The 27,365-nt window shown below is 40.3% G+C and overlaps 1 protein-coding gene across 14 annotated transcripts in view; it reads right to left on the bottom strand.

Moving 5' to 3' along the window:
- HMBOX1 (homeobox containing 1) overlaps nucleotides 1–27,365 on the bottom strand; it is a 129,690-nt gene that overhangs the window by 41,413 nt on the left and 60,912 nt on the right. For all 14 annotated transcript variants that reach the window (XR_009818191.1, XM_061990160.1, XM_061990155.1 and 11 more), the window contains exons 3-6: nucleotides 26,228–26,707; nucleotides 24,192–24,277; nucleotides 14,711–14,821; nucleotides 7,563–7,716 (exon numbers count right to left, since the gene is read on the bottom strand). Coding sequence is in view for 13 of the 14 variants with exons in the window: in XM_061990160.1 (XP_061846144.1) it covers nucleotides 7,563–7,716; nucleotides 14,711–14,821; nucleotides 24,192–24,277; nucleotides 26,228–26,707 (831 nt within the window). In the remaining variant the exon portion in view is untranslated. The remainder of the gene's footprint in view (nucleotides 1–7,562; nucleotides 7,717–14,710; nucleotides 14,822–24,191; nucleotides 24,278–26,227; nucleotides 26,708–27,365) is intronic.

Here is a 27,365-nt window from a genome sequence, read left to right on the forward strand (position 1 = left end):
AGACATGTGTGAGCTGGTCACATACTGGAGAGGATAGGCAGAAAGAATGACAAACACCATCATCATCACCACCACCACCCTGAAGCTTCAGTCACATGCCAGAACTCCACAGTGCTCATGCAGTACCTGCACATATCCCCAAAGTCAGCCCTCGTGCCAAGGACAAAAGATTGAGCTGGAAAAGGCACTCAAGGACAAAACAGCTGCTCTTAAACAAGGCTGACCTCGGCAGCTACGAAGTAGCCTATAGTTCATGGTGCTCTTCTTATCTTCCACTTCACACTCGTGTGGTCTTAACGTGAACTCAAGCTGAATCAAAGCTGCCTCTACAACTCCTCTCCCTGTGCAACACCCCAACACAGGCTGGGGATGGTCACACGGTATCAGTGCAAAAGCAAGCACAGCAGCTGGATGTTGCACCAGTAAGCATTCAGGGGTATGCTCTGAAGTATGGGGTTTGTGAGTTGGATCACTCAGGAAGGAGTCAGCAGATCTTCTTGGAAGCGAATGAGAGGTTAAAAGGTAAATTTGGTCTTGCAGATTTTCCCATACACTGCGTGCTACCAAAGCCAGCAAAAAATGCATTACCCTGCACAGTAGGAACAATCGTGCTTTTTTACAGCTTCATTGAAAGCAGTTGGGGCATTTACAGAGATTTCCAATCCTGTAAGTATGACAATTGCTTTGATGCTATGAGAAGACTCAGAGTGAGATCCTGCTTCTCACCTTCATGAGCAGGAACACAGAATGCTGAAGTATCTCTAACTTCTCCTAGAGAAATGCAGGAGAGTATCTGGACTAGAGAGGAATTCTCATTCTTAAAATTTGGCTTTATTGCATTAGACAGTGCAGCTGCAGGTCAGATTGACAAGGCTCCTTTTGCAAATGTTGATTTCAGTTATTTTGACCTTGGCAGATAACAAAAAATTTATCAGGAGTCTGCTGCAAGGAGCTGCCCCTCCCACAGATCTGGAGTTTTATTATTAAAAAAAAAAAAAAAGAAGAAAGAAACAAAATAAAAAAGAAAGAGACAAAACACAAAGATACAAAAAGCACCTGAGCTCCCTGAAAAATAACTCATTAGGTGCTGGATCCCTCAAGAGACTAAGAGTCTGGTGAACATTTTGGACAGACAGCCTAGTGTTATATTTTACTGCATGCAATCTGCCAAACAACTGGGATTTGCTTACAGTTGATTAGAATAGGAAGCTTGTATATTATGCATGTCTAAGATGGAACATAGCCTGATCTGATGCAAAATAAGAAAGACACTGTGTAGCAAGCATAAAATGGCTGCTCTTGCATTTTATGAAGACATACAGCAATGACCCCAAGCCACACCATTTGAACTTTCAGACAATAAAAAGATCTTGCCTGTGTCTGAATCGTAAAGTGAACTTTGCTGAATGCCTTTGCCTGCACCTCAAAGCATTTCACAAGCCTGAACAGCAAAGAAAGATCCTAAAAAAACCTACTCCCTTCCTACATCTCAAAGGACTTAATGAAGTTGAACCTCCCACTGCAAGTTGCTGACTAACAAACACCTTCTGATGGAATAGAAAGAGCTGGAAAATAATGTACAGAAGTCATTTGATGTTTCCCTCTGCATTAAGAGCAAGTATATCAGAAACATCCTGACAGATTTTAGCTAGATCATTTGCTCCTGAGAAACGTTCCATAATTTCTGTAGATAATCTGCCAAGTGCTCAACCATTCCTGAAGTTAGGTTTTACCTAATGTCTAACACAAATCTCCCCAGGTAACTCAAGAGTTATGGGCTTTTACCATCTTGCTCGTTGTTTCTTTGGTTTGGCTCAGTCTCCCAAGAAAATAATAGATATTTTACAGTTAAGAACTGTGAATCACCAAAAGGTTCAATGACATCTGAGGGTCACAAGGACATCAAAGCATAACTCTCAGCACTCCTCACCTCTTAGCAGCCTGCAACAAACCCGAGGAAGACGAGCAGCATTCCCGAGCCAAGCGGTGGACATCGTTATATTGATGAGAAACTGATGTTCTGTTGCTAACAATGTTCAAGCCTAATGGAAGAGGCCAAAAGACATTACTTCCTGCTCTGTTGTCAGCTTGAAAAGGGAGAAACGCAATGAATCCAAAACTTAAATCTCCTCCAAAGCCTTGCACAGGAAACTTACATCCCCTATGGGGCCGGTATTAAGGTTCTGCTAGAAGACATAACTAAGAGTAATGGGATGAAATTAACTAAGAAAATTTCCTAACTGAATTTCAGGAGCTAATAGAGCTCTCATTTTCCCCAGGGAAGCCGTGGAAGCCCCAGCACTCAGGAGAGCTGCAGTAATAGCGCTTTCACAATCGGAAGAATTTCTAATAACGCATGTCAGGACTGATATCACTCAGGGCCAGAACTATGCACAGGGCTTCGCTGGGCCAGAACCATGCACAGGGCTTGCTGGGACCACTGCAGAAAGTGCTTCTTTCAGGAAGGCAGATGATGCTAAATCTTCCACAGTGTTACGTGTGAAGCTGATGGAAATGCAACAGCGACTGGTTCTGGCATGGAGACGACTTTCCTCAACAACTTGGGACCACTTTAAAGGAGAAATAAGTATACAACCTGGTCAAATTACACAAAGAGTTTGGCAGTGATGCTATCGCAATACATTCCTGCTCCTTGGCAAAAAAAAGCAAAGGAAGCCTCTTCCATGACACCAGCTTTTTAACCAAACCAGGAACTTATGCAACTCAAACCAACAAGAATCAGAACATAACTGTGCAGATAAAAACAACACTATGAAAAACTTGTCCATCTTTTAGCTAAATTTCCTCTTTCCTGTGCTCTCAGTTGTGCACTCCTGTCATTTGCCTTAGGCCAGGTCTGTCACATCCTTGTTGCATGGCAAGGTGAACCAATTCAATAAAATGCAGAGCGAAATAAAAAGGATTTCTTTTTTCTGAACTGAGCTGAATTGAGTAATATTTCAATCAGACAAGCAATGTATATGGCACAATGCAGGGTGGAAGGAGCAGGGAAACTGAGGAGGAGGAATTAAGAAGGGCAATGAGACCGGATAACACCTAAGGGTGAGATGGTAACAAACTGTTAATTCAGCTCAGCTATAGCATGAAACTATACCCTCAGTATCTTGAGAAATCTAAATCCATTTTCTTATGGATAAAGTTGTCTTGGATCACAAAGCCAAGTGAAAAACCTAACTGTTCTTCCATCTATGAATAGGTATCTATATCGTCCAGTCTTATTTAGTCTAAATACTTCTTTACAAAAGGACGCTTCAAGAGCACAGACAAGTGTTAAAATACAAGAAACAGGCCCATAAAAATCAAACCAAATATCCCTCAATCAGAAAGCAAAGTCCCTACTCCCTAGACAAACCAAAATACTTTCAACTGATGAATTATTCATTTTGTTTAGAGCAGAATTTACAGTTATTTTAATTTTATCTTTGGATAAAGCATATGCCTAAAAAACAACACTCAATTCTCCCCCCCCCCCCCCCCCCCCCCCCCATCTGTAATGGCACTCAACAAAAGTGCCTTAAAATGGGTATACAGTCATTGATTCTGCTGCCAATCTCAGATGGGTTTTTTTGCCTGAAAAAGAAGATAAACCTCAACTCCAACATATGATTAGAGGAGAAGCACAAATCACTTAAAATAAAAGTACAGACAATACAGCTTCATTAAAAAAGATGAAACCCTAAGGGAATTCTCAGTTTTGTGTTTCTAACGAGAGGGGTTGAAAAGAAGTAGTAAAGCAGAGAAAAGAAGAAAAAAAAATTATCTTTGGGACAAGACATAAGGAAGAACACAAAACTGAACCAGAAACAGACTTTCAAGTTTAACCTCAGGTTTTCACATAAAGGACTACTGTAGTCTTAGCTCTATTCCCAAAGGAGGGTAAAAGCCACATGACAACACCACCACACACAAAACTCCGAATATTTCATGAGCAGGAGGTTCAAGAAGAGAACAGGTCAAGGTTGATATCACTAGCACAGCAGCGAGAGGGAGCTTGCACTGCAGTTGTCTGAACCACACCTAGTCTGCAGTTAAATATAGAACTTTACTTTCTGGAACTATTGCTCCTCTTAACCTTCAGAGCATAAATATTCTGAGAGATATTTAAAAAAAAAAAATAGAAAGGAGAGAGGGAGAAAGAGACCTGAATGTCTTGTCCGAAATCTAAGCCTAGCAACTAATAAACTACCCTGGGAGAATTTCCAAAAAAGCAGTAAAGACTGGAGAATTGAATTACAGAAACCACAAGCAGCATTCTGGAAATCCAGTATAAACCAATTAGTTTCCTTAATACACATACTCTGTACACAGACACTTATGCGCATTAGACATTTAAGTACATGTGCTGGCCCTAACTCTAATCTTAATTATACGAGGACGGCACCAATATAATAATTAATTGCACTGGATTTTTTGTTGATTTAATTTTTTTTAAAAAGGAGAGACTAGCCCTTCAACCCTCAACCCTTCAACCAAATCCTGATCAGTGCTGTGCATCTTCAGTTGGACAGGCTGCTAACTAGAAGCAAATCTTTCTGACTTTTGGAATCAAACTCAGATTCTTTTTCTCGAAGTACTCTCAGGTGGTTTGCTACATTTACTTCCAGGGACTGCATTTCTTACCAACTGAATCCAAGTCAAAAGCACGTACCTCAGTTAACTGACAGAGCAAATTAAAGAGTTTCCATTAAGATCTAGACTCTTACTTTCAAGCATTAAACTAAACCACCAAAGTCAGGTTTAACTGCAGAAGGCTCCTCTTTTGCAGCTAGAGAGGAAGGTGCGTATAGCCCTGATTTGAGTTGAATTAGTGGGATGGGATTGTCTTCTCAATCTCTGTTTCTCATTGCTCAACAGTTGGAAGCTTAGATGAACAAGCACTTTACTGGGGTTCTCCAGTGAGAAATTCAAAACTAGGTGCCTAAATCCCTGTGTGCACCGACAGCACATGAAGATGCTGCAGGACATACAAACTCAATGCAACGAAACTTGCATTTAATTAGGGAAAATACTTCATTAAACTGAGTAAGATGCCTCCACTCACAGTCAAAACAATCCTCCGGAGGAAAATGCAAATTACCAGAAAAATTGCACCACACCACATGTAAAGCCAAACACCATTTTAGTGGGCCAAATCTTGACCCTATGGCACCAAGTGAACTTGATCTGCTTGGGCCAGACAGCCAGGAGTCTGCTTACCTTCTTCCTGGCTACTGTTATGAGTCATATTACAGACAAGTCTGGAAGACTGCGGTGACTTGCAAGTGAAATTAGTTAGATTCTTCCTAGGGCTCCCAAGAGACTGTTTTCCTCCCACTCTTTCAAAACTTGTCATATAAAACAGCTCATCCTTACAGCTCAACTAGGCCTATTAAAATGTAACAGTTAAACAACCACATTCCCAACTTGCTTTATGGTGTAGTTTTATTGTCATACAAAGCTTTTACCACAACTCGAGTTTACTGTGTTCTTGCCTCAAGTAAAACTCCTCTATGCTTTCTGGTACCCACACACAGGGCTGTGAAATTCAATGTTTGCAGTGGCTTACCAAGGGCTTTGTAAATGAATATTAAAGCCAGGATTAAGGTAATATGGCCAAAGTCTCCATTCACCAACAGAATAAGAGGAAAACCCCAGCAGTGAAGACCTTATAGCAAACAAGACTAGACACAGCAAACAAAACCAAGAATGACAAAGAAGAAGGAGAGTAATGAAAAACTGGATCAAGTGACTATATCTGCATACACAATTGGATGATTTTCTATATAACACCAACTTGCTGCTTTCCATCTATGAAATCAAGTCTCGTATCCTTCTAACAGACAGATACCAAACCACTACAAGTTGTCTGACTTCTTTAGAGTGTCACAGCAGAGACTATCTTTAGGAGAGATGTGAAAGAAAGGGTAGTGCTTGCTTGCTCAGCTTTCTTTTTCTGCTCTGTGTTTCCACAGCACTTAGCACAAAGGAGTCTAAGATACTATCATGATTCAGACAGTAAATAATAGCAGTTATCACACTTTAGGCCAAACAGAAACCAAGAAGAAAAATATCCATGCCCAAAGAGTTCTAATTCTGTTTCAGAGCAACTGTTTCACATGCAGAGGGTTAATAAAGAGATGGTGGCGTCCTGAAGATACACTGAGCTGTAGCACTTTCTGTCATTCTGCACATTGCTATCAGGACAGTCACACGAGCATTTTTAAAGCGCGAAAGATCCCCCGCTGCACGTCATATTGTCTGTACAGAGGGGGACACTAGAAACTAAACACAGTCCCCTGTACTATCAGTTTTCAGGACATTGCATCAGTTGGGTTTAGCAAAGCAGAACACATTTCAAACATTTACATTATTTTCTTTAAGGAAACATTCAGTCAAAGCTGAAAACATGAATGCAGTTCCAGGATAGAATAGTGAAACAAACACCAAGTTATTGCTCTCAGCCTTGCAAAGACCCTGCGATGGCCTATGCGCACACAAAAATACGTCCATCTTGAGTGTAAAATGGTTTGTGGCCTCGAGGGAGCTCAGTATTTCAGTGTTAACTCAGGCAAAAGGCTCCTAATCAATTAAAAAGACCCTTGTGCAAGCCAGATTAAACAGAAGCATCACAGAAAGGGCAACAGCACATTCTAAAGTTCTGATAGCCAAAGACTCCGTGAAGTTGTAAACCAGAGAGGAGCGTAACACACACAGTCAGTCATTTGGTGTTTCCATGGAAAGGAGGTTCCTTGCACTCTCAGAGGGAAGGAAACTCCTCCCAGCCATTTAGCCCTTAACAGAAATATGCATTCATCCCTAAACTTTGAGTTCACTGGCCCTTTTCTATTATATGGTATTATCCACAAAAGAGACATTAGTGCAAGTAGAGGGAAATGCAAAGCACATAGGCAGCCAGGAGACCAGGCTCAGAGAGTGCTTCGTCTCTGCAGGACTGAAGAGCTGGGAGCTCTAATGATCACCTGCCACTCTGCATATGTATTTGAAAGATCCACTTTGCTCTGTACTGTTCCCAGCTCATGTAAAAGGGTTCTAAGAGCCTTTTTGGATGAGGAATCTACTGCTTGTTAGGCAAAGTTCTGCTTCCTGAACAATTCTAGTGCTGCCAAAATGCCACTATCAACTATAAAATAACGTGATACATCGTGAAGACAAATCAGTAAATTGCAAAGAGAAATGTGGAACATAAAGAGTATGCAGTCCACCACTGAGACAGAGCCTGGACTGGGCTAGATGGAAAGGTTTCTGCAAAAGCAAAGGGAGAGCCGAACACCAACACTTCCAGACTGAGCTGAGGACAAGATGTCTTGAGTACTATAAAAAAAAAAAATCAAGATCCTGTTCAGAGTAGTTTAACATAATTTTTTAAAACAACAAAAGAGGTAAAATGTCTCTTCCTACTCTATCATCCAGAATGCAACAATTACACCATTGTTAGATTTCATGGTGCTAAAACATATCCATGAAAATGAAGCTGGTGTTCACCAGGGCAAGAAAAAGGATATTTATCTTGGCTTTAAAACCAAAACCCCAAAGTGACATACCTTTCCATAACGGCCAGGCACTCCTTTCTCCATGTGAACCGACTGCCTCGCCGTAGTCTGAAGGTCCCAGAGGTAGCTGTGACTGGGGGAGGCGTCTGTCTCCATTCTGGCTCTTCTATTGGGATAGGAGCAGGTCTCATGCTTAACGTAGCCCCTAAGAATAATAGATACTGTGTTTCCTAGTGGATTAAAAATCATGCCCATTTTCTCACTCCTGCTCATGAAAAAAAGACAAGACAGGTGATGAAACCATATGAACTACAAAAGTAAAGCATTATCAAACAAAGATACCTTAAAGATAGACAGAGTTCCCATTCCCAGTCTCCAAGTCAGAGAGGCAACAGGTGACCACAGAAATTTAAGAGAGACGTAACTGAGCTGATAGCCACTCAGGGAAATCTGTCCTGTCCTCATCCAGAGGAAAAACATCTTACAGGAAGGGTGAGCTATGCCTCAGTTGGCATTTATTTAGGTTGTTCAAACAGCTGAGTAAACACTTGAAATAGCTGCACCTATAGAAACACACCCTGTGACCTGTGCAGGCAAGGGCTCCAAGTGCAGGTTGCCTGAAAAAGTCACTGAAGCAGATAAATGTCACACCTTTCCTCTTTTGTCCCCTTTTTTATAGACTTATTTCTCCTTTCAAGAAGCCTGAGCTGGAAAGTATCAAGCAAGAGACGGGACTTGGCATAATGCGTTTGGGAAAGGCCCTTTGAAACTTATCCCCGATTCTTTTGACAAGAGCCCCTCGGTTAACAAATCAAGATAAATCAAGACATGCTGGTACACCGATCTTTCTTATATCCCTTGGTGAGGATGAGAAACTGGTATAGGACATTAGTACGTAAAACAGGGTATGTTCTGAAGGACATATTTGTGCTCAGTGAGTTCCCCTGGAGGGAAAAAATAGCTGTTCTTGTGTGCCAAAATGAAATAAAACACAAAAAATCAGTCACACAAAAAGATAAATCGCCATCTATATCCTGTATGCATATGGAGCTCATGCACTGAACCAGTCTGCACAGATCCAAGAGAAGCAGGCAGCTCTGCTGACAGGAGGAATACAGTATTAGGCACACATAAAATCAGGGCTGCAAAAGCAAATCCCTCTGGGTACAAAGACTTGCTCAGAATGGTTAGGATTTAATCATAAAAATATACCACGTTAGTGAAACAACACTGCTTGTTTTAATTTAAAACAGAGTAAAGGGGTTAAGGGAACTTCAGAATTTAACCAATGAATTCCTACGGTTAAGAACCAAGAAATTGGCTATTTATGCATTTGGCTGTGTTCCTTTCCAGAAATGCACAATGAATATCCTCCATACTGCCAGGGGCTTGCATCTGTGTGGAGCCCAAAATAATTTAGAAGTTTTACCCAGGAGAAGTCTACAGGAAGCGAAGCTCGCAATCTCTGCTTACATATGTAACGGATCCAACTCTCAGTAATTCCCAGCTAACGAGTCTACATAGATTACTCAGCTTTATTGACACATGAAATATTTCCTATATTGCCAATTTATTGGGAGGCCATTCCAAGGAAAGCTTCTTATCTACTCTTTCCAGTACTTCCACAGTTTAAGACTCTGGGTCAGTATCAAGTTGCTGGGCTTTAAATACACTTCCAAAAATTTTAAAAAAACTCCCACTTTTAAAAACATTTTTAAAGGGTCATGGGAGAATGGGATAAGAAATTAGTTTTCCCTGCATTGTCTTTGCAATATACTTTCCCTACCCGAGAATTCCATTTCACAGAGTATGAGAATATCAGTGACATTGGAAACATCAAGGTAAGAGACACAGAGTACTTCCACGCAATTGGCCTGAGCTTTTTCAGACAACGGCTGAAATACAATCTGTGTTTAAAGCACAAACTTGAGTCTGCTACTGATATGTCCACTTACTGAACAGAAGATGATTTTTGTTTTAGTAGCCTTGCTAGGACAATTTACCTGTTTCTCTTTTCTATAGGGTAACATCAATATGAGCAGCAGGCAAGAGAGAATTACACTGAGAATGACAAGCAAGTACCCACCACTGGTTTTGCACACACAGAGACAGAAGCATCTGGATGCACAGAGGCCCAAAATGCACTTGGATCTATGAGTAGCAAAAGTGGTGCACATATTTGTAGCAAAAGTGGTGCCACATTCCCTGAGTTAACTATGGAGCTTTTCTTCATTCTCCTCAATTGAGAACTAAGAGACCCTGTTTATTCTGCTCTTTCAACACTTCAGTCTTCTCACCACCCAGTTCCACTTCTTTACAACTTAGTAAGTTACATCCTAGTTACTAGGTCAGCTTCTTTTTACAAACTCCTCAAACAGCTTTTAAGAAGAAGTGAAACTTCTCTCTTGAGCAGAATGTGTGGAGCAAATGCAGTGTGAGATTTTCATCTTAGTATATGCATCAAAAAGCAAGAGATCTATAAGAGGTAGAGAGGTGAATTGTCTGGGATGAACTCCTCTTGCTGAAAAAAAAAATGAAAAGCAACATCTCTTACTAATGCCAGTGCTGAGCATCTTTTGCAACAATACAGAATTTCCTTTGTGCAAGCCATCATTTTCTCAAATGCAGAGTATGACTGTGGGGATTCTGCAGGTGGGTTCTGGAGAGAAGAGACAAGAGCAGTGCTCTCCAATCGGAATGCTGCTCTCTCTCTGAACTCAAAATTTCTCATGGCAAGGGTCTGCCTTCTCTCAGCACACCCCAGATGCTACCCTGAAGAAAAAAGGTTGCTCTTAAAAGCATCACATGAATTGCTGATCCGCATCACGTGTCTCAGTGAGGTCCTGCCACACAGGGGTGATGTGCAGAATGGCTGGAGCAAACCTGAGGCCATCTCCCAGCTGCAAAAAAACATTTAGTTCCAAGCCTTTGCAGCAAGTTCCTATCATATATTATACTGATAAGAACAGATGTCACACTTTATTTTTAGCCAGACTGACCTGTGACCACATGATAAACACCTTTCAGTTACTAGTGAGCCAGGCTAGATTTGAATCAGCAGCCTGCACAGCAAAAGGTTTGCTACAGAGCTCACTGCATGGATGGAAAGGATCAGAGCAGGGACTATTTTCTCTGCAGCTCTATAAAATAGTAAATCACCAACAATACATTTCCAGTGCAAATCTCATGGGATACCGAGCCTTTGATTTTTATTTTTTGTTAGGCTTTTCTTTCATAGCTAAACAAGAACTGCTATGGGAATAACATAAGAGAGGCTACATCTTGATAATAACTACCTTTCTTCTCCCTTTTGTTCAAGGAGAAAGAGCACATGGTTTTCTCCAAGGTGACCACAGCTGCCTTCCTATTACTGAATACTGGCAGAAATAAATATCCAGCCTAAATGGAAGCAGTCTGTATCCATCTGTAACTTCAGCACATCATTTCTAGGTGCCAGCTTTAGTTTGAAGTATATAGAGGCAAAAGACATGCTAAAGTTACTCCATTAAAAAAAACCCCACATTGCTAAGACCCAGTGCCAGATAAACTCATCAGGTTAACAACTACCAACATAAGATTAATTAATTAATTAATTTTAAGTCCAGGAGCTCTGAAAAAAATAATCAAGAGCATTATAGGATCTATGCACTCATATACTGGTTTCTGAAACATATACTACTTCTCTGTTGTCAAAATGCTCTCAGTCCTGTAGAGAACACAGTAGATGTGGTGCCTGTCCAAAATAAAAGCATCTCTATTAATTGGATTAAAGACCTTTGAAACACTAGCATTTAGCACTGACTTCCTCCCTTCAACAACAACAACAAAAAAGCCTTTCACTATAATTGGAAACTCCAGAAAAAATTACAATCACTAATAACACTGGAACTCATAGCATTATTATTAACTCCAACATCACTCCTACAAAGAAAATGTCGATCAAGAAATTTTTGAGCAAGATTACTGCATACAGCAGAAAAAGTGGTGTGGGGTTTTTTTCTGTTCCATGAGACTTAAGTCTCTTTTGCAATGTTCCAGTCTGCTGCTGCCTCAACATCCACCATCAAAGATAGAAGAAATATAGAAAGTACCCATGCAAAGAAGCAAGCAAGACCAAGTAATCAACAAACAACATAGTCAAGAGGCCAAAGCAAGCTGGTAAATAATTATCCTGATGGAACTGCTGAGTTTCTTCTGCATAGGAGCAATATCTAGCAACATTTCAAAACTGCCCCAAGGCTCCACAACACAAAGTTTTGGTTAGCAGAAGAAGGACTGCTTGTGAACGACTTAAAGTGTTACAGAGCACCATTACACACACTAGAGAAAAGAAAAATAAAGTCTTGATGTATTTACAAATCATCCTTTGCTCATATAAGCATAGTAAGAGACAGTCCCTGCTGTGAGGACCTTACAGGGAAGTCATACACAGGAAAATGATCTCATCTTTACATAGGACACTGGAAAGTGAGGTGTAAAGGTGAAATCACTTGCTAAGAGCTGCACAGAAAATCTAGCAGAGCCGAGGAAATACTGCAGGTTTGCTGAGTGATGTCCAGTCCCTTCCTCGTGAAACAACTATTTTTTTCTTTACAGTTTATAAATTGATTACATCTTGTGTCCCAGTTCTTAAAAACTGTTTCAATTTTAAGGTGAAGTTTTCTTTCCGTTACCACACAAATTCAGACAGAAAATGGACTTACTCTCAAGATCCAGTTTTCAAAAATAAGGAATTAAAAAAAGAGGGGAACTGAAAGCTCCCAGAGACCTCACTTTGCCCATTGGTAACTCATATAGGTGCTTCTCTGCAGACAAACCTGACTCTGTCTTTCAAAGGAGAAGGACTGAGATTTTATTGCAAGCAGCTGGAATTGGAAAAGATGAGATATCTGAGAATAAAAAGCCATTTCTGAGAATAAAAGTCATTTTCTGACTCTAAAGAAGGCAGCAGAACAGCTAGTTGAGTCTACTAATCACAGGATACGTAAGTAGCATCCAAAATTCAGGCTTCAAAACCAGGATGCTTTGGACAAGGGTGGTACCATCCTTAATACACTGTACACACTTGCACAGGTATGTGCGTTAAGTACTTCTTGGCCAGTCAGTCTGACCTAGAACATGGAAGACAGCAATAACTCAAAGCAGTGGATTATCCTTCAATAAAGGGAGACCTTCTTGCTCTCTATAACCACCTGAAAGGAGGCTGTAGTGAGGTGGGTGTTGGCCTCTTCTCCCAAGTGACAACAGGTCAAGAATGATAGAATAAGAGGAAATGGCCTCAAGTTGTGCCAGGGGAGGTTTAGATTTGAGATGAGGAATAATTTCTTCACCAAAAGGATTGTCAAGTTCAGGAACAGGCTACCCAGGGCCATGGTGGAGTCCTCATCCCTGGAGTGATTCCAAAGGCACAGATGGGACACGGTTTAGATATGGCTATGGCACTGCTATGTTAATGGCTGGACTCAATGGTCTTAAAGGTATTTTCCAACCTAAACAATTCTATGATTGTTAACAACACAACCATTTTTCTTAGGTAGACTTTTTCAACAGCTACAGGAAAACTAAGGGTTCTCCCCTTTACCTCAGCCTCTAAAAAGAAACCAAACTTTTGGTTCCAAAGGGAATTTAAGTGCATCTAAATAGTCCCTAGGCATAGCCAGAGGAGTCATTTTGCCTTTTACATGTCTTAAAAATGCCGTAAAAAGATCTCTTATTTGAAGAAAGTTAAACTGAAACAATCGTGCTTCCAGAAATTTTTCCATATGTATATACAGAAAAGAGAAGACCACAGGAAGACAGGGTATCAAAAAAGTAGAGGTTAACATCAATTCATTTCAATTTAAGCCATAACCTTCAGTGTTGCTAGTCTTCCTTCCTTAGACAGTTCTCAAGAGTGAAAAGACAAACAAGTGAGCTTGTTGATACAGGGAGAGACAGTTAAGAGGAAAAAAAAATAAATGTTTTAACGCTAAATCTGATGAGATTTCTTTAATCCCACAACAGAATACCATTTCTTAAATAGCTCCAAATGACACTGGAAAGAAAACATGCCAAGAAGGGAAGATCCACACAACAGTTTTCCTCTTTAGGAGAGGGTTTTTTCTGGAAGTACAGCTTACAAAACACCTCTAGTTCTCTCCACTGTTTTGGTAGCAGTACCTTCCAGGAAAAAAAATGAAATGGCTGAGAGTTATTTTGCAGGGTGTAACTTGAGGCTTTCACAGCAGTTGATACTGAATGGTTGTACCCAGCAACTTTGATGATCCTTCGTATCACAATTTCACCCCACTGAACTTTAAGCTAAAATATTCTCAGGCCAACTGACAGCTGTAGCCTCTTGATTTTCAGCTCACACACAAAGCAGAAGTTTTGAAGATTTGTTTTCACTGGAATTTTTCTTAATAGAATTATAGATATTGAAGACAAATTCCCATTAGAGAGCCAGTCTTCAATTCCTTAAAGGAATTACACAGTTAATTCAATCAAGCCATTGTTTAAAGGAAATTAAACATAAATATTTTCATCTTTACGATAAAACTGCAAAAGCGAAAAATAAGAACCGTAGTAAAAAAATCTATAGAAAAGAACAATGCAAGGAAATTAATTCAACTGTGATTTTGAAGATCGCTAGTTTGTTAAAAGATAATGAGGAGCTTTACTTCTCTTTTAATATAAAAGATCTATTTTGAGATTTAGAGAAGCAGGTGGGATTTGAGAAACATCTCCAACTTATCACTGTAACAATCAACATCCTATCCACGAGCCTGAGATCCAATCCAAAACCCTCTGAAGTTATCCCAAAATTGCTCTCCACCAAAATGTGGGGGTTTTTCACTGCAACTTTGTATTATGCAGACATTATTGTTTTCTATTTGTTCACCTTTACAAGCCTCAGCAAGTATTTTATGTTAACTGACCAGAACTTCACTGACTGCTTCTGATTCCCAGTCAGCTGGCAGTGAGAGAACAGAGGAAATAACCCGGACTGAGAAGCTGTAGATGGATCAGCTCTAGATCACGCACTGCAAAGTAAAGCATAGATTTTTTCCTACTCTCCTAAAAATTAAAACTGGTCAGAGGGAATACCTCATCAGTACACCAGAACAAGAAATTAATGATCAGTGATTATAAAAATCAGTCACAAAAGGCTTATTTTCCAAAAATAAACAGCAGGAGATGTTCAGGCTGTATTTGTTTACCAGGATTTGTCTTCTCAAGCTGGTACCATCTGTAAAATGCCCTTTTCTTTTGTTCACTCAGGTCCGACCCCTGCTGCAACAGCCAATGGGAGATTCGGCTCTGACTGATACCTGTAAAAAAAAAACAGAACAAAACAAAACAGAGAAAGGGGAAGAGAAAACTTGTTCTTTTAAAAACATTTTCAAGTGGTTTATACACTGATAAAAGGTGCTGCCCTACAAAGCCCAGGAACCGATCATGTTTCAATCACAGAAAAAGCAGAGTTCAAGCTTCCCCACTCTGTCTCTAACTGCACTAACATCTCCCTGTTGTTACTTTCAACATTGCTCAAAGTACATCCTGGAACTGGCACAAGCAAAGAGGGTACAAACTGAAAAGTCAAACCTACTACCTACACAACTTCCTTGGTTCTTAAATTTCCTCATCTGTGAAATGAAAACAAGTCCCTTATCCACTATTATATTTATATAATGATAGTTAAGAGACCATTATCATTCACTGCCTGAATAAGGGAGATGAACACAAAACTAGTTTTATGTGATATTGATCAAGTCAGCCCAGAAATGGAACAAAACCAACTATCAGCACCTATAACAACAGTCAGAAAATAAAACAGAAAGGGCACCTGTCTGTCAGCAAAGCAAGATTCAAGCTCTAGGTATCCTGGCAAGATTAGGGACAAAGGGTTCCAGAGTTTTTAAAACATGACTTTGAAGAAAACAATAAGGGGAAAAACTCCCTAGAAGTTCATATATGGGATCACAGAATCTCAAGGGTTGGAAGAGACCTTGAAAGACCATCTAGTCCAACTCCCCTGCCAGAGCAGGACCACCTAGAGTAGGTCACACAGGAACTCGGCCAGGTGGATTTTGAGTATCTCCAGAGAATACTCCACAACCCATTTGGGCAGCCCGTTCCAGTGCTCCATCACATATAGTTATTTCCAAAGCATAACACTGAATGGAGGATCAACATAGAAAGTAAAAAGAAGTGATTTGAATGAGAGGAACCAAATAAAATACAGCAACAGGTTTAAAATTGCACTAGGAGGTGAACTGTAGGCTCACTTGAAAATATAAAAAGAAAAAAATAGTTTGCTAACTGAAGCAGTAGTTCAGGCAGAAGGAGTCCCTATGGTTTTCACAAAGTTCTTCAGCTATCAGAAAGGGTTAACAACATATAAACTGTCTGAGAACTACAGTTTTAGGAGGTGCTCCAAGTAACAATATACTGCTGAATACCACCTGCCACCACCTGCTTGGTGATAATAGGAAGGCAGGTAGAAGGCTGGTTTTCACAAAGAAATCCAACTCCCTCTCCTCTCTTGAGATGCATCAAGGTTTTATAAAGTCTCATATTTAAGTCATTAAAAATACCCCCCTGTGGTTTTACCACTTGTAATACAGGGGTTTTACTATGCGTTTTTTGTTGTTGAGGTTTTTTTCGTGTTCAACATTGAAGCTGGTTAACTTCTGAATCATTCAACTTTACTCTCAAGTATCACATGTAGGTGAGTTTATTCCCACTACATTTTTAAAATCACTGGGTTTGTGCTTTTAACTGTTCTTCCTTATACAGAATTCTGGAGTCTATGAAGTTTTAATTGTCCTGGGGAAAAGGGCTATCTGTGTTTTGTTTTTGAGAATAGAAACTTGCTGCAATTTAACAGAGCTCTGCCCACAAAACGTACCGCGGTTTGGTTTCATTTCCTGTACATCTATTAATCTTCTTAACACCCGTTCCCTGAAACTGTCTTTGCCCCACAACTGAAAGAGTTCGGGAACAACTAGAGCAGTCAAGAGTTGACTACCCCCAGGGCCCCTATTGGGATATCTAATTGAGTTTATACTACTAGGGACATGGAATTATCAGCCAAACACAAACTGAAGATACTACCAAGTTTACATCAAGTAACTGTGGAAGCATACAAGCCAATACTGAAACATGAGTTGATAAAATTTTCTGCCTCAAAACAAGGCTTCAGTCTAGTTGAAATCATGCAATCTAGATGTCTGATCACCAGTGAAAAGACCAAGTTTTGGAAATTTGCATCTCTTCACCTACTATTATGATTTATAAAAGCCACTTCTAACACAGTGCTGTGGGACACAAATGTTTTGGCTGCGTGGCTCCTATTAATCAATGGGTAACAGCACCATTAATTGACTTGTTTACTACAGACCACTTACACTTATTGCAGTGACTTTGTGTTTGTCGAGTGTTTGATAACAATGTAAGATATAAGTGCAAACCATTATTAGATAAAAATTATAAATAGAGAATAAGTGTCTTCAACAAGAGTGGTATAGTGGAAAACCCAAATTCTGCTCAAGAGGCTGCCTGATACTGTCACAAAGTGGTACAGATGTTAGCCACTTCAGACAATGTGCTCAAGATAAAGCAAAGGAGCAGGAGTCAAAAGACTCAGCTGTGTATTGCCATGTCCACATTTGACTCATTGCAAGTCCTCACAGTTCATGATGTCGCTTCTGCAAAAATGGAGCTCTGTAAAGGAGATTGAGAGTCACAGATTCAACAAACACACCATAAATTCTCAGTACATTGTTGTTTGACTATGGTATCTCATCAACAGCACTGCAATCCAGAGCCTTTTTTGCACTAGCAAGAAGCCCAGGGCTCATTTTGCTCTTCGGTTAGCAGACCTCCAGAGCAGTGCTGCAAACTTAGGTAATGTGACAGGTACAGCTTAGGCAGCTGATCTTGGTTTTGGTCATAGGAATGTAACTCATTACCTATTTGAAGTCTCCTTTCCTATCACGCTTTTCTAGTTTTTTGTATTTCTCTTTCCTTGTTTCAGACACTTGTAATGACAGCTGAGCTCCTTAAAGGTTTCCTCTACCTATGCCACTCTTTCTCTTTTTAAGGTAAAAAGTATCTTTCATCTGTACTTCAGCTTGGTTTAGAAGCCCCAAAACTGTGCATTCAAACAGCTTGACTGATTCAAGGTCACTTTCCAAGTCTTCAGCAGAACTGATCCACAATCTCCTAGATCCCAGCACAAGGTCTTAATCACAGACCCATCCCTCACAACTTTAATGTGAAAAAGAAACCCTAAACTTCCAAATTGTCACATCAGACTTTCTTGTACCTCAAGCGGATTTTACACAGTTGACTCATAGGGACAATGACTAGTACTACCACCAGTACTATCGTGTCACATTGTCTGTAATCATGCTACTTTAGGAAATTGCACTGGCAGGAAAAAAGAAATCATCCTGCTGCCAGAAACAGATTAATGAAATAAGTTCTCTAGAGTACTGGGAATCCAGCTGTCTTGAGGAAATTCACCCCCGAAACTGAGCCACAGACCTCAAGGAAGACTGCCAGCCTCTGGGCTCAGCATCAGCAGGGACATGCACACTTTGCAATGAGTACAACTAGTTCTCTCACGGAAGATACTGAAGAAAGAACTGGTAATCACAAAGGATTAGAGCAATTCAAATGTTGTCTTCTTGTGTCACACATCACTCCTTCTCTTAGCAGGTTACACTTCCTAATTACAAATGAGATGGGGATGACAGTACATGTGTGCCCACTCTCCCCTACATAAATTACGTGGGGAAAAAGTTTCCCTTTCAAATAGTTAAAAGAAACAGCAAAATGCATCAAGAGAAGGCAACTGGTATCTGCAGTAAAAATCTGCTCATAACCCTTAGAACTATTTTCATCAAGTCTTTGGTAACTGGTTTTCACCTTCACAAATAGATTTGTTGAGTGACTCTACTTTGCATTTCTTTAATGTTTCTTTTAGGAGAGATTTTTTTGAAGCACCTGGAATACATCAGATTCAGAGAAAAAAAATAACTGACTGTGGTTTAATTCTTCAGTTTGTAAGCAAAGTCCTAGATTCATGTAATAACTGCTTGCAAAGGACATCTATCAATTTAGATTAGCAAAGCTTGTTTACAGAAAACGTGCAAAGATCAAAATCACAGAGAAGCAAATCTTTCCCTCTGTTGTCATGTGTATTAAAACAAAAAAAGGAAAATGTTTTTTAAAATCCAGTTTTCTCGCCATTTCACATGATCAGTAATTTAGTAATTTTCTGAAGTCTCTTCACAATGGAACTCGTTAAGTTTCACTTTGTATTTGCATTTAGTCAGCACCCCTGCAAGTAATTTCCAAACCTGAAGGGATTTTATTTATGTTACAGCAGTGCTTCAAGGCTGCCCTCCATTGTGCTAGATGCTGTGTATGTTGAGCGTAATGTAAAGTTAAATCCCAGAGATCTCGTATCAATTGAGACAGAGATGGTAGGACAGGGCTCAGTTGTACAAGCAGAGTGGGAAGGTTGGCAGAACTAAACATTGGAAACCTCTATGTGTTACCATTAAAAAAAAAAAAAAGAAAGAAAAAATACCTCTGTATTTTATTGTTGTTGATTTTACTTTAAATGGTGTTTCAGTTCTTATAGTGCTAGCTTCAGAATCAAGAAATCTGGATATGAATTCCTGCTCTGCAACACACTGCTTCCACTGTAAAGTTCCAAAGTAAGGGTTTTTTTCTTCCTTTACTCACTCTTGGAAAAAGTAATACTTCTAAACCTCACAGATACATCATCCATCAAAGCATTTTGCCCGGCTGCAAAGGGCTCGGGTGTGTATACTCCTCCCTGTCCCCTTTGCCATACTACATAACAGAAAGACTTTCATTTCTGAAAACACTTCCCCTGCCCTTTATCTACATTTGGAACCTAACAGACAGTATCTCTTATTAAGTTTACCTTTCTCTCTTTATCCTTGCCTTCTGATCCTAACTAACTTGGTACCCTGATACAACTATGGTGGCAATTAATGCAAATTCCAGTCCACAACTTCAAATTGTTGTTGATAAAAATTTGGCACCTCACCTGCCAGAATGTAGGGCTAAATATCTACCCCCAAGTAAGCTGCAGCTATGTTAAAAGGAGCTTCAAATAACAAGATAGGAAATTCAGCAGGAACTATTATTAGCTCCTGTTTATACTGTCATTTTTCTTATCAGTAGGAGATTATTTATACAGAGCCCAACCCAAGTGCTTCTTGTTTATCTTATTACAGACACCATTAAAAAAGTTTCTATAAAAAGCACCTCCTGTATTTAGGACCAGCACTAATAAGTGTTATGCTAGGTTTTTGCTTCTTATCAATCATTCCTTTATTTTCAACTCACCATTTAGTAATTTGTTACTATTTTCCAATCTGCCCTTTTATTTCGGTACACAAGGCAGTCCTGTAGAATAACTTCCAGGTTTAATTTTCCCTGTCAGATTCATTATCTAAGTGTCTGTTAAAGTTTCTGGTAATTTTATAAAGACTAAGAGAGGCAAAAAAATTGTTCTACTGCAACAGCTGACTTCAACTTTCAGTTCCATGATCCTCACTTATGTTCAATGTTGCAGAGTCTGTAATTACAAAGTTGCCCAATGTGCTTTGCAGGATGATGGCTGATGTAGGAATGTGTATTCTTTAACTGCACTGCAATATTAGAATCGAGAAGAAAAAAAGAAGGAAGGTATTTCTGACCAAAACCCTAAGTGGCTTGAAGATTTAGCAAAATAGGGTAAAATGGAAGTTTCAAGGGATAGAAGTTGCAGTAGAGGCTCCTGCACCAAGGACAGAATAGGACAAGATAGAGCATGGGTACAGACATGGTTATAAACCCTGGGGAAGCATTATGCTCACTGATGAGCTAATCCAAGACCTGCTATTTGAAGACATGCAAATACCTTGGTTTAGCTCAAGTTCATCACTTGTATGTCCAATTTGGCCAACTTAAAACCCAGACATAGTTAAGAAAAGGAAACGAAGGTTTAGATTCCTAGCTAGAGGTCTAATGTCACTGCTCAGATGCACTATTACTCCTTTCTCCTCTCCATGCCATTCTCCTCTCCCTTTACACATACAAGAGAGATTGAAAGGAGAATACTGACAGTATGGGCAGCCAGGCCCAACAACTCTCCTACGGAGTCAGTCATAAATTTTTCACTTCTTTCTTGCCCCACCTCCTGGGACAGAAGTAATGAATGTAAAAAGCTGAGGCCATGCTATTCTACATTTATTTCAAATGCTGAACAAATGACTTGCCAGCTGATGCAAGGTGGTAGTCAGTGGATGGACAACTCAAACATGCCCAAGGTCTGCACTGCAGCCTCCAGAAACAGCTTGTTGTGTTTGTATTCTAACAAACAGTGACGGAGGCTGTAAGGACAGCAGCCTCTGTGGGCTGCCAATCTGTTCTTGCAGAATTGCCCCCTTTCATGCTCCTTTCACAGACTTTCCGTTGACCAGAACAGCGTTCTACCTCAACACCACGGCTCACTGGAGGCTGAACAGTATGCTCAAAAGGTATCACTTCACTCTTGTGGTCCTCCCTCTGGTGTCATCTGCTACAGATCACTCTTTAGATTTTACTTATCTATTTTTCCTCTTGTTTACTGAATGATTTACAGAGTAGTTTTACCAGTAAGACTGACTGTAAATACTGAGATGATAGCATTTGGAATCATACATTCTGCAAAGCATTACCTCTGTCTATACTAACTGCTTTTTAAATGAAAAAGAAGGGGTTTCTAGGCCTTCCTTGGGAGTCTGTTTCACAGTAGAATGGGAAGGGATATTGGATACATCTCAAGAATACACAAGTCAACTAGCACTCATCAGGCCTAAGACAGCTCAGGAAGTGAGAGCCCTGGGACACATGCTCTCTGCTCTAGATCTCTGTCCTGAGCTATTTTCAGTCACTCTTCACCATACCGTGCTTTTGAAAGGAAGCTGATGTTTCTCCCAGCAGTGCTGAGCACACTCTTTAATCTGGTTCCTTCAAATATCTCTTTGAGATTTACTATTTCTTTCAGATAAGCCATAACTATGTACTTAACAACAGCACATAAGTACTATGAATCTGCTCACACAAGGCTATGGGTTATATTTAAAATGAATTGGCTCCCATAGACCTTCCCACCAAACATATGGAGGGATAACAAAGCTCAACTGCAAAGCAAGGAAGAGACTGGTACATCACAGTGAGGCTCAAGCCTTGCAGCCACCTCTGCTTGAGAAACTGCATCATGTGCAAAATACCACTTTCTTTTATTTTTTGAAAGGTCCCAGTGGGTCAGCTGCAAAAGGACATAGTCATTTAACCTTTAGGTCTACCTGATTCCCAGATCAAGATTTGGCTTAAAAATAATGTAATAACACAGTGCCAACTAGTTCAGTCTTCCCCTTGTCCCACTGACAGGCTTGAAGAGACATCTAGTAATATTTTCTCTGATCACATTCTGGATTCCTCAACATGAGAGTTGAGTGGGATGGGTATGAAACTTAGTCAAGGGTGTATGAAGTGGACCATGTCGTTTACTCACCGGAGAAACAGCCTGGCAAGCAATGAAAGCTTCCAAAGGCTGAATGCCAACTTAATGACTTTAACAACTGAAATCAAAGAGAGTAGGCAGAGGATAGAAAGAGCAAAAGGATCAGGTATTAAGAGACTTGACTTTCTTACAGTCTGCCTACTGGGGTATCAAGATATGCACCTGAGACACCTAGCTAATTATAACAGATCAGTTCCTTTAACTGATACAGATTCTGTCTTAGATTTGGTGTGGTAATTCAACAGCCCTGCTGCATGCAGTAGGCATTTTTTTCCTCTTTGTGTTATTTGTCTTGAAGGTGACGCTAGTTTGACTTGCTGGTAGGTATGAAGGGTAAATTCGAAGATGGGTTATATTCAGGCACAGACTACACAGAAGTAGAGGAGTGACTCAAAAACTACCAAAACTTCAGAGTTCAGGTACAATTTAAGCAACTAGACTTAGCATTTAATTTTTAAAGGACAGTGCTAACATCTCATAAGGCTAATAACATTCCATTCCTTAGAGCTGCACAAAATGTTAATCTCATGATTTCACAGATGACGTTGAAACCAGGGAAGGACAAGTAATTGTGCCCAAGATCACAGAGAAGAGTTGGAGACATGGAAGGAATTCCTGGCTCCACAGCTCAAGCACCTGTTTCTGCCTGCCTACCTCAGCTGCTAGTGTGTCTGCAAACCCAGATCTCCCGGACAGATGGGTTCTTATGACATTTCAAATACTGGAAATATCATAAAAGAACAACTTTCCTCCTGCTGGTTTGGCATTCCTAGTCACCATGGAACCTTAAAAATTATCTATTTCAAGATCTTTATTCAAGCGTGGGTTAAAAAAAGAATAAATGTTATAGGTATTAACATGAGACTGAGCTATTTGTATTTTATCATCAAGTCTTCACTTTAAGACATACAAGTGCTGAAGCCTGTCCAAAGAAAGGCAACAAAGCTGCTCTGGAGGACAAGTCTGATGAGGAACAACTGAGGGAACTGGAGGTGTTCAGCCTGGAGAAGAAGAAGCCGAGGGGAGACATGATCACTCTCTACAACTTGCAGGAGGTAGTGCCCAGGGACCGTCAGTCCCTGCTCCTGAGCTACAAGCAACAGGACAAAGAAGAAACAGCCTCAAGTTGCAGGGGAGGTTTAGGTTGGAGATGAGGAACAATTTCTTCACCAAAAGGATTGTCCAGCCCTGGCACTGGCTGCTCAAGGCCATGGTGGAGTCTCCATCCCTGGAGGGATTCCAGCTGTGGCTGAGAGACATGGTTTAGCGGTGGATGGTGGCAGTGCTGGGGGAAGGACTGCACATGAGGATCTTCAAGGTCTTTTCCAACCCAAATGAATCTGTGATTCGAAATATGCTAACCAGCTATGCTGCTCTGGACAAGCAGTGTGAGACTGTAAAGGAGAATAGCATCCACCCCATGGAGGAGCAGTAAGACTTTGTTACTTTTTGTGTAAAGCTCTGGAAACAGGAAGAAGAAGGGATATTACTGCAGTCTGTCCTGAATGTGAAAGACAGAAGGCACAGGGCAAAAAGAACTACTTATAGGTAAAATCTGAGCTAACATGGTCATCCTCTCAACCTCACATCTGATTTTCATTAATCATGACTCAAATGCAAGTGACTGAAAAACTGAAAACTATCATAATCTGAATCCTGGTTGTACTGATACTAGCTATAGCTCTGCCTCCTGACTATTCATACAGATTTTATAATATAAATACATACTGTATCTGTCTCTTTCCATACACAGAGATGCAGATACGCATCTATTTGCCATGCTCAACAAACCATTTAAGAATTAAGGAAAAACATTTTCATTTTAAGATAAGAACTTTGGGTTTATTATAAGGCTGTAAAATAAAATCTGCTAGCACAAGCCACCAAAAAAAATTTAAAAAAAAAGAAAAAAGTGATTCACTGGGGAAGTTCCGTGATGTGCGGGACAATGGGTCTTAAATCAAAGGCATACATTATCATGACTAAGCTGACAGATCTGCACTGCAATGCAGAAAGCCAAGCAATATTCCAACATCTGCACCGTGTGCAGATAGGCAGTTACACACAGTTTCCCAAAACGAAGGAAGGACACCCCGAGCTCTTACCTGTTACCTGTGCAACAACTGCTTGGGAAATTCTTCGATTGGCTAGGAAGGCTTTGATTTCCTCCTTTATCACACTGCTGTCCCTCCTACCAAAACAAAAAAAAAAACACAACCAAAAGAACACACAAAAAGACAGACAGACCAAAGTGCACTTTGACAATGCAATATGGCTTTATTTCCTTTATTTAGGGGACAAGGAGTGTGGAAGGCGAGCAGTAAAATAGTCAAAGTGCCTCACCAGTGGACACTTCTTTTAACAAGTGTCACGTTTTATCAAAATACCCTAGCAGTAGAATGGATGACTCATGTCCTATATAATTCATATTAGGTACAGCACTGCCATATGGAATGTACAAAGTTTCATTACACAGGGATGAATAAATCTCTCATATCAGCATAAAAACCTCAGTCATAAAAATGAGGCACAAAAATAAAAAATAAAGGAGAGCAGGGTCTGTATGGTTTGCTACACAAATGAATATACATACTCAAACCACCTCCAACCTTTCAAGGAAAAGAGCTAAAGGAGAAGCGATTTGGCAACCTCTATCCTCCCCACCCCTACCTTCCTTAGTCCACAACTTGCACTGAATGAAGAAGTGCCAGACATTTCAAGCCTTTATATGATTTTTACAAGGTGTGCAAAGATAGCTCAGAAGGGACTAAAACTCTGCTAAAAAGAAAATAATTTGGAGGTTGCATAGAGACTGTGATATGCAGCAAATTTCAATTGCAGTAAACATACTTTTCCTTCCTCTTCCTCCCTTCTCTTCCTGAGAAGGGCAGACAATTATAACCATACTTTATTAGATTTTATTATTTGTTAATCTCCCTTCCCCTTCTCCCCTCCCACCCAGCAGCACTGAAGGCAGACTCCAGCTTGCGAGTGTAAATGCAAAGTAAATGCTATGTTGTGGATTCATTTTTATTTCAGTACCCAACACTCATTTCCCATATGCCTGCAAATACAAGTAGTTCAGTTTAAATAGGCACTAAAGCATTACCCAAGACTCATTGCACAGGAACCCAAAACTCAAAGGAACGATTAAACTTCAGCCTACTGCTACACTAACCACCTTCCTGCACTTCCTCATTATCTTGCAGCCAACAGTAAATGACATTGACCGTCTTTTCTTACTGCTTACCTCTAATCCTCTCCCCCAGAAGCCACACGTTTACCCTAAATCTTCAAACTAATTCTAACATATTTTCCTCCTGGACCTTATGGATCCTAGTTCTCATAGGTACTACATAAATGTTGCAGTTTTGGGGAAAAAAATACGTTCTAACATTATGATCAAAACTGCTTTGAGACGTTTGGCCTTTCCTCTTACTTCTTTTGCTATCAAGCCCAGTGACTCTGACTTTCATCCTCAATGGTATAATCCCCTCCTTTCATCTTTGCCATAATGCTGAAAAGGAAGCTGCTAAAAGTAAAGGAAGGTCAGTCCAGGGGGAAAAAAAAACCCCAAAACAACCCAACTGGCTCATACTGAAGACTTCTGCTTCTTTATTATTTGTATTTTCCAATGTCAATGTGCAGACTCCGCAAATCCCAGAGTTAGCCCCTGCCACAAACTATAAATGGATAATATACATGTTCTGCAGATCCCAGTGGAAAACATTAACCAAGCAGATACCCTACTCCTCCTATATATGGAAGGGAATACAACTGGTATGAAGTAATAGAGGAGGAGTCATGTGAATTAACACTCGGTCAGAAGTTTTCTGAGTAAGAGTAGGGTGGAAAAATTACTGTGCTAACAATTGTAATTTTTGGTATGGTATGGGAAAAAATATTCCAGCAGTAAAACAGACTGTGGGATACCTACACACAGCAAGAGGTTGTCTACACAAGACTAAGAGGCAGGTGAGAGGTACTGAGATAGTAACCATTAAGGAGCTAGCAGGTGAATAGCTGTCCCGCTTCCTTGATAATACCTATCACTACTACAAGCAGTCCTCCAACATGCAGATTTCTTCTGAAGGACTTCTCACTCTGACCTTCCAAACTTTTTACAAAGACTTCTACTAACCTCATCAGTTCCTCCACTTTGTCATCAATGTCCAAGTCCTCTTCAGAAGCTTCAAAACTGTATGACCTTTGAGCCAAGCTGTTTGCAAGTGGATAGCGGGTAGGTGACATCTTCCCGTTGAATGCAGACAACCTCTCATTACTCTCCCTCCCATTCTGATTAGTAGTGCAAGGCTGTGGGGAGGTGTCGTAACTGTTGCTCGGTGATGGGGACATCCCAGAATGCTGGGTCTGTGTTGAAGCTGTGGCTGTAGAAGAAGATGCTGGGACATTGTTGGTACTGTTGCTGTAGGAACCACCTCCGTAGCTAGACCTTCTCCCAAATTTGTCACTATGCTCTTGATCAAGACGATCCAAGGTTTCCAGCGCGTGGAGGATTTCATGCCTGGTCATTCCCGTACGTCTCAAGCGCTGAAGCAGGTCTATCTGCTCTATGGTAAATCTTGGTTCGTCGGTATAGTGAGACATGGTTTCCAGCAGACTGAAAACAAGGGAAAATGTAAAAACAAATACTTCAGTTCAATAGTTCTCTGTGGTACACGGGAGGTTTCTTACACGCAGGAAAGTTCAATTCCAGTCCAAACCTTTAAGTCACACACACAACAGAGCTAGCAGCCCAGCAGTCCACCTCCAAACAACCTCAGCAGGCAACCTGCCATGAATGCTGGTCTCACTACATAGCAGAAGGGTCTCTTTCCTTCGAAGTGCTCAAACAGCATTTGTCTCTTCTACTAGCAATCCCTACACCTTCTACAGCAAACCTGCTGTTAGTACCCCTCTTGCTTTTAACTGCTACTAGAGACAGTGGGTGCTCAGTAAATAAGGGTGCAACCTGACTCCAAATAATTTTTTTCCCGTAGCTGAGCATCTACCAGATAGAAACCCCAGAATCACAAACTGTTAGGTCGAGGCCAGAGGCTAAGTTTTTCTGGAAAAGGTTTAACCAGTTATGACATGAGATTTATGAATCTCAATTCTTTTGAACCTTAAATACAAGGAGTTCAATTGGCCCTACCTTTTTGTTGCTACCTTGAAAAAACAGAAGATAAAAGCATACCTAGCGGAAATTCTAGTGGCCTGTAGGACCAAAGTTGATTTGACTGAAGTCTCATTTCTGAAGTTAGTAACTTTTGAACCAG

The sequence above is a fragment of the Colius striatus genome, chromosome 2, assembly GCF_028858725.1.
Source record: "Colius striatus isolate bColStr4 chromosome 2, bColStr4.1.hap1, whole genome shotgun sequence".
Classification (NCBI taxonomy): Eukaryota; Metazoa; Chordata; class Aves; order Coliiformes; family Coliidae; genus Colius; species Colius striatus.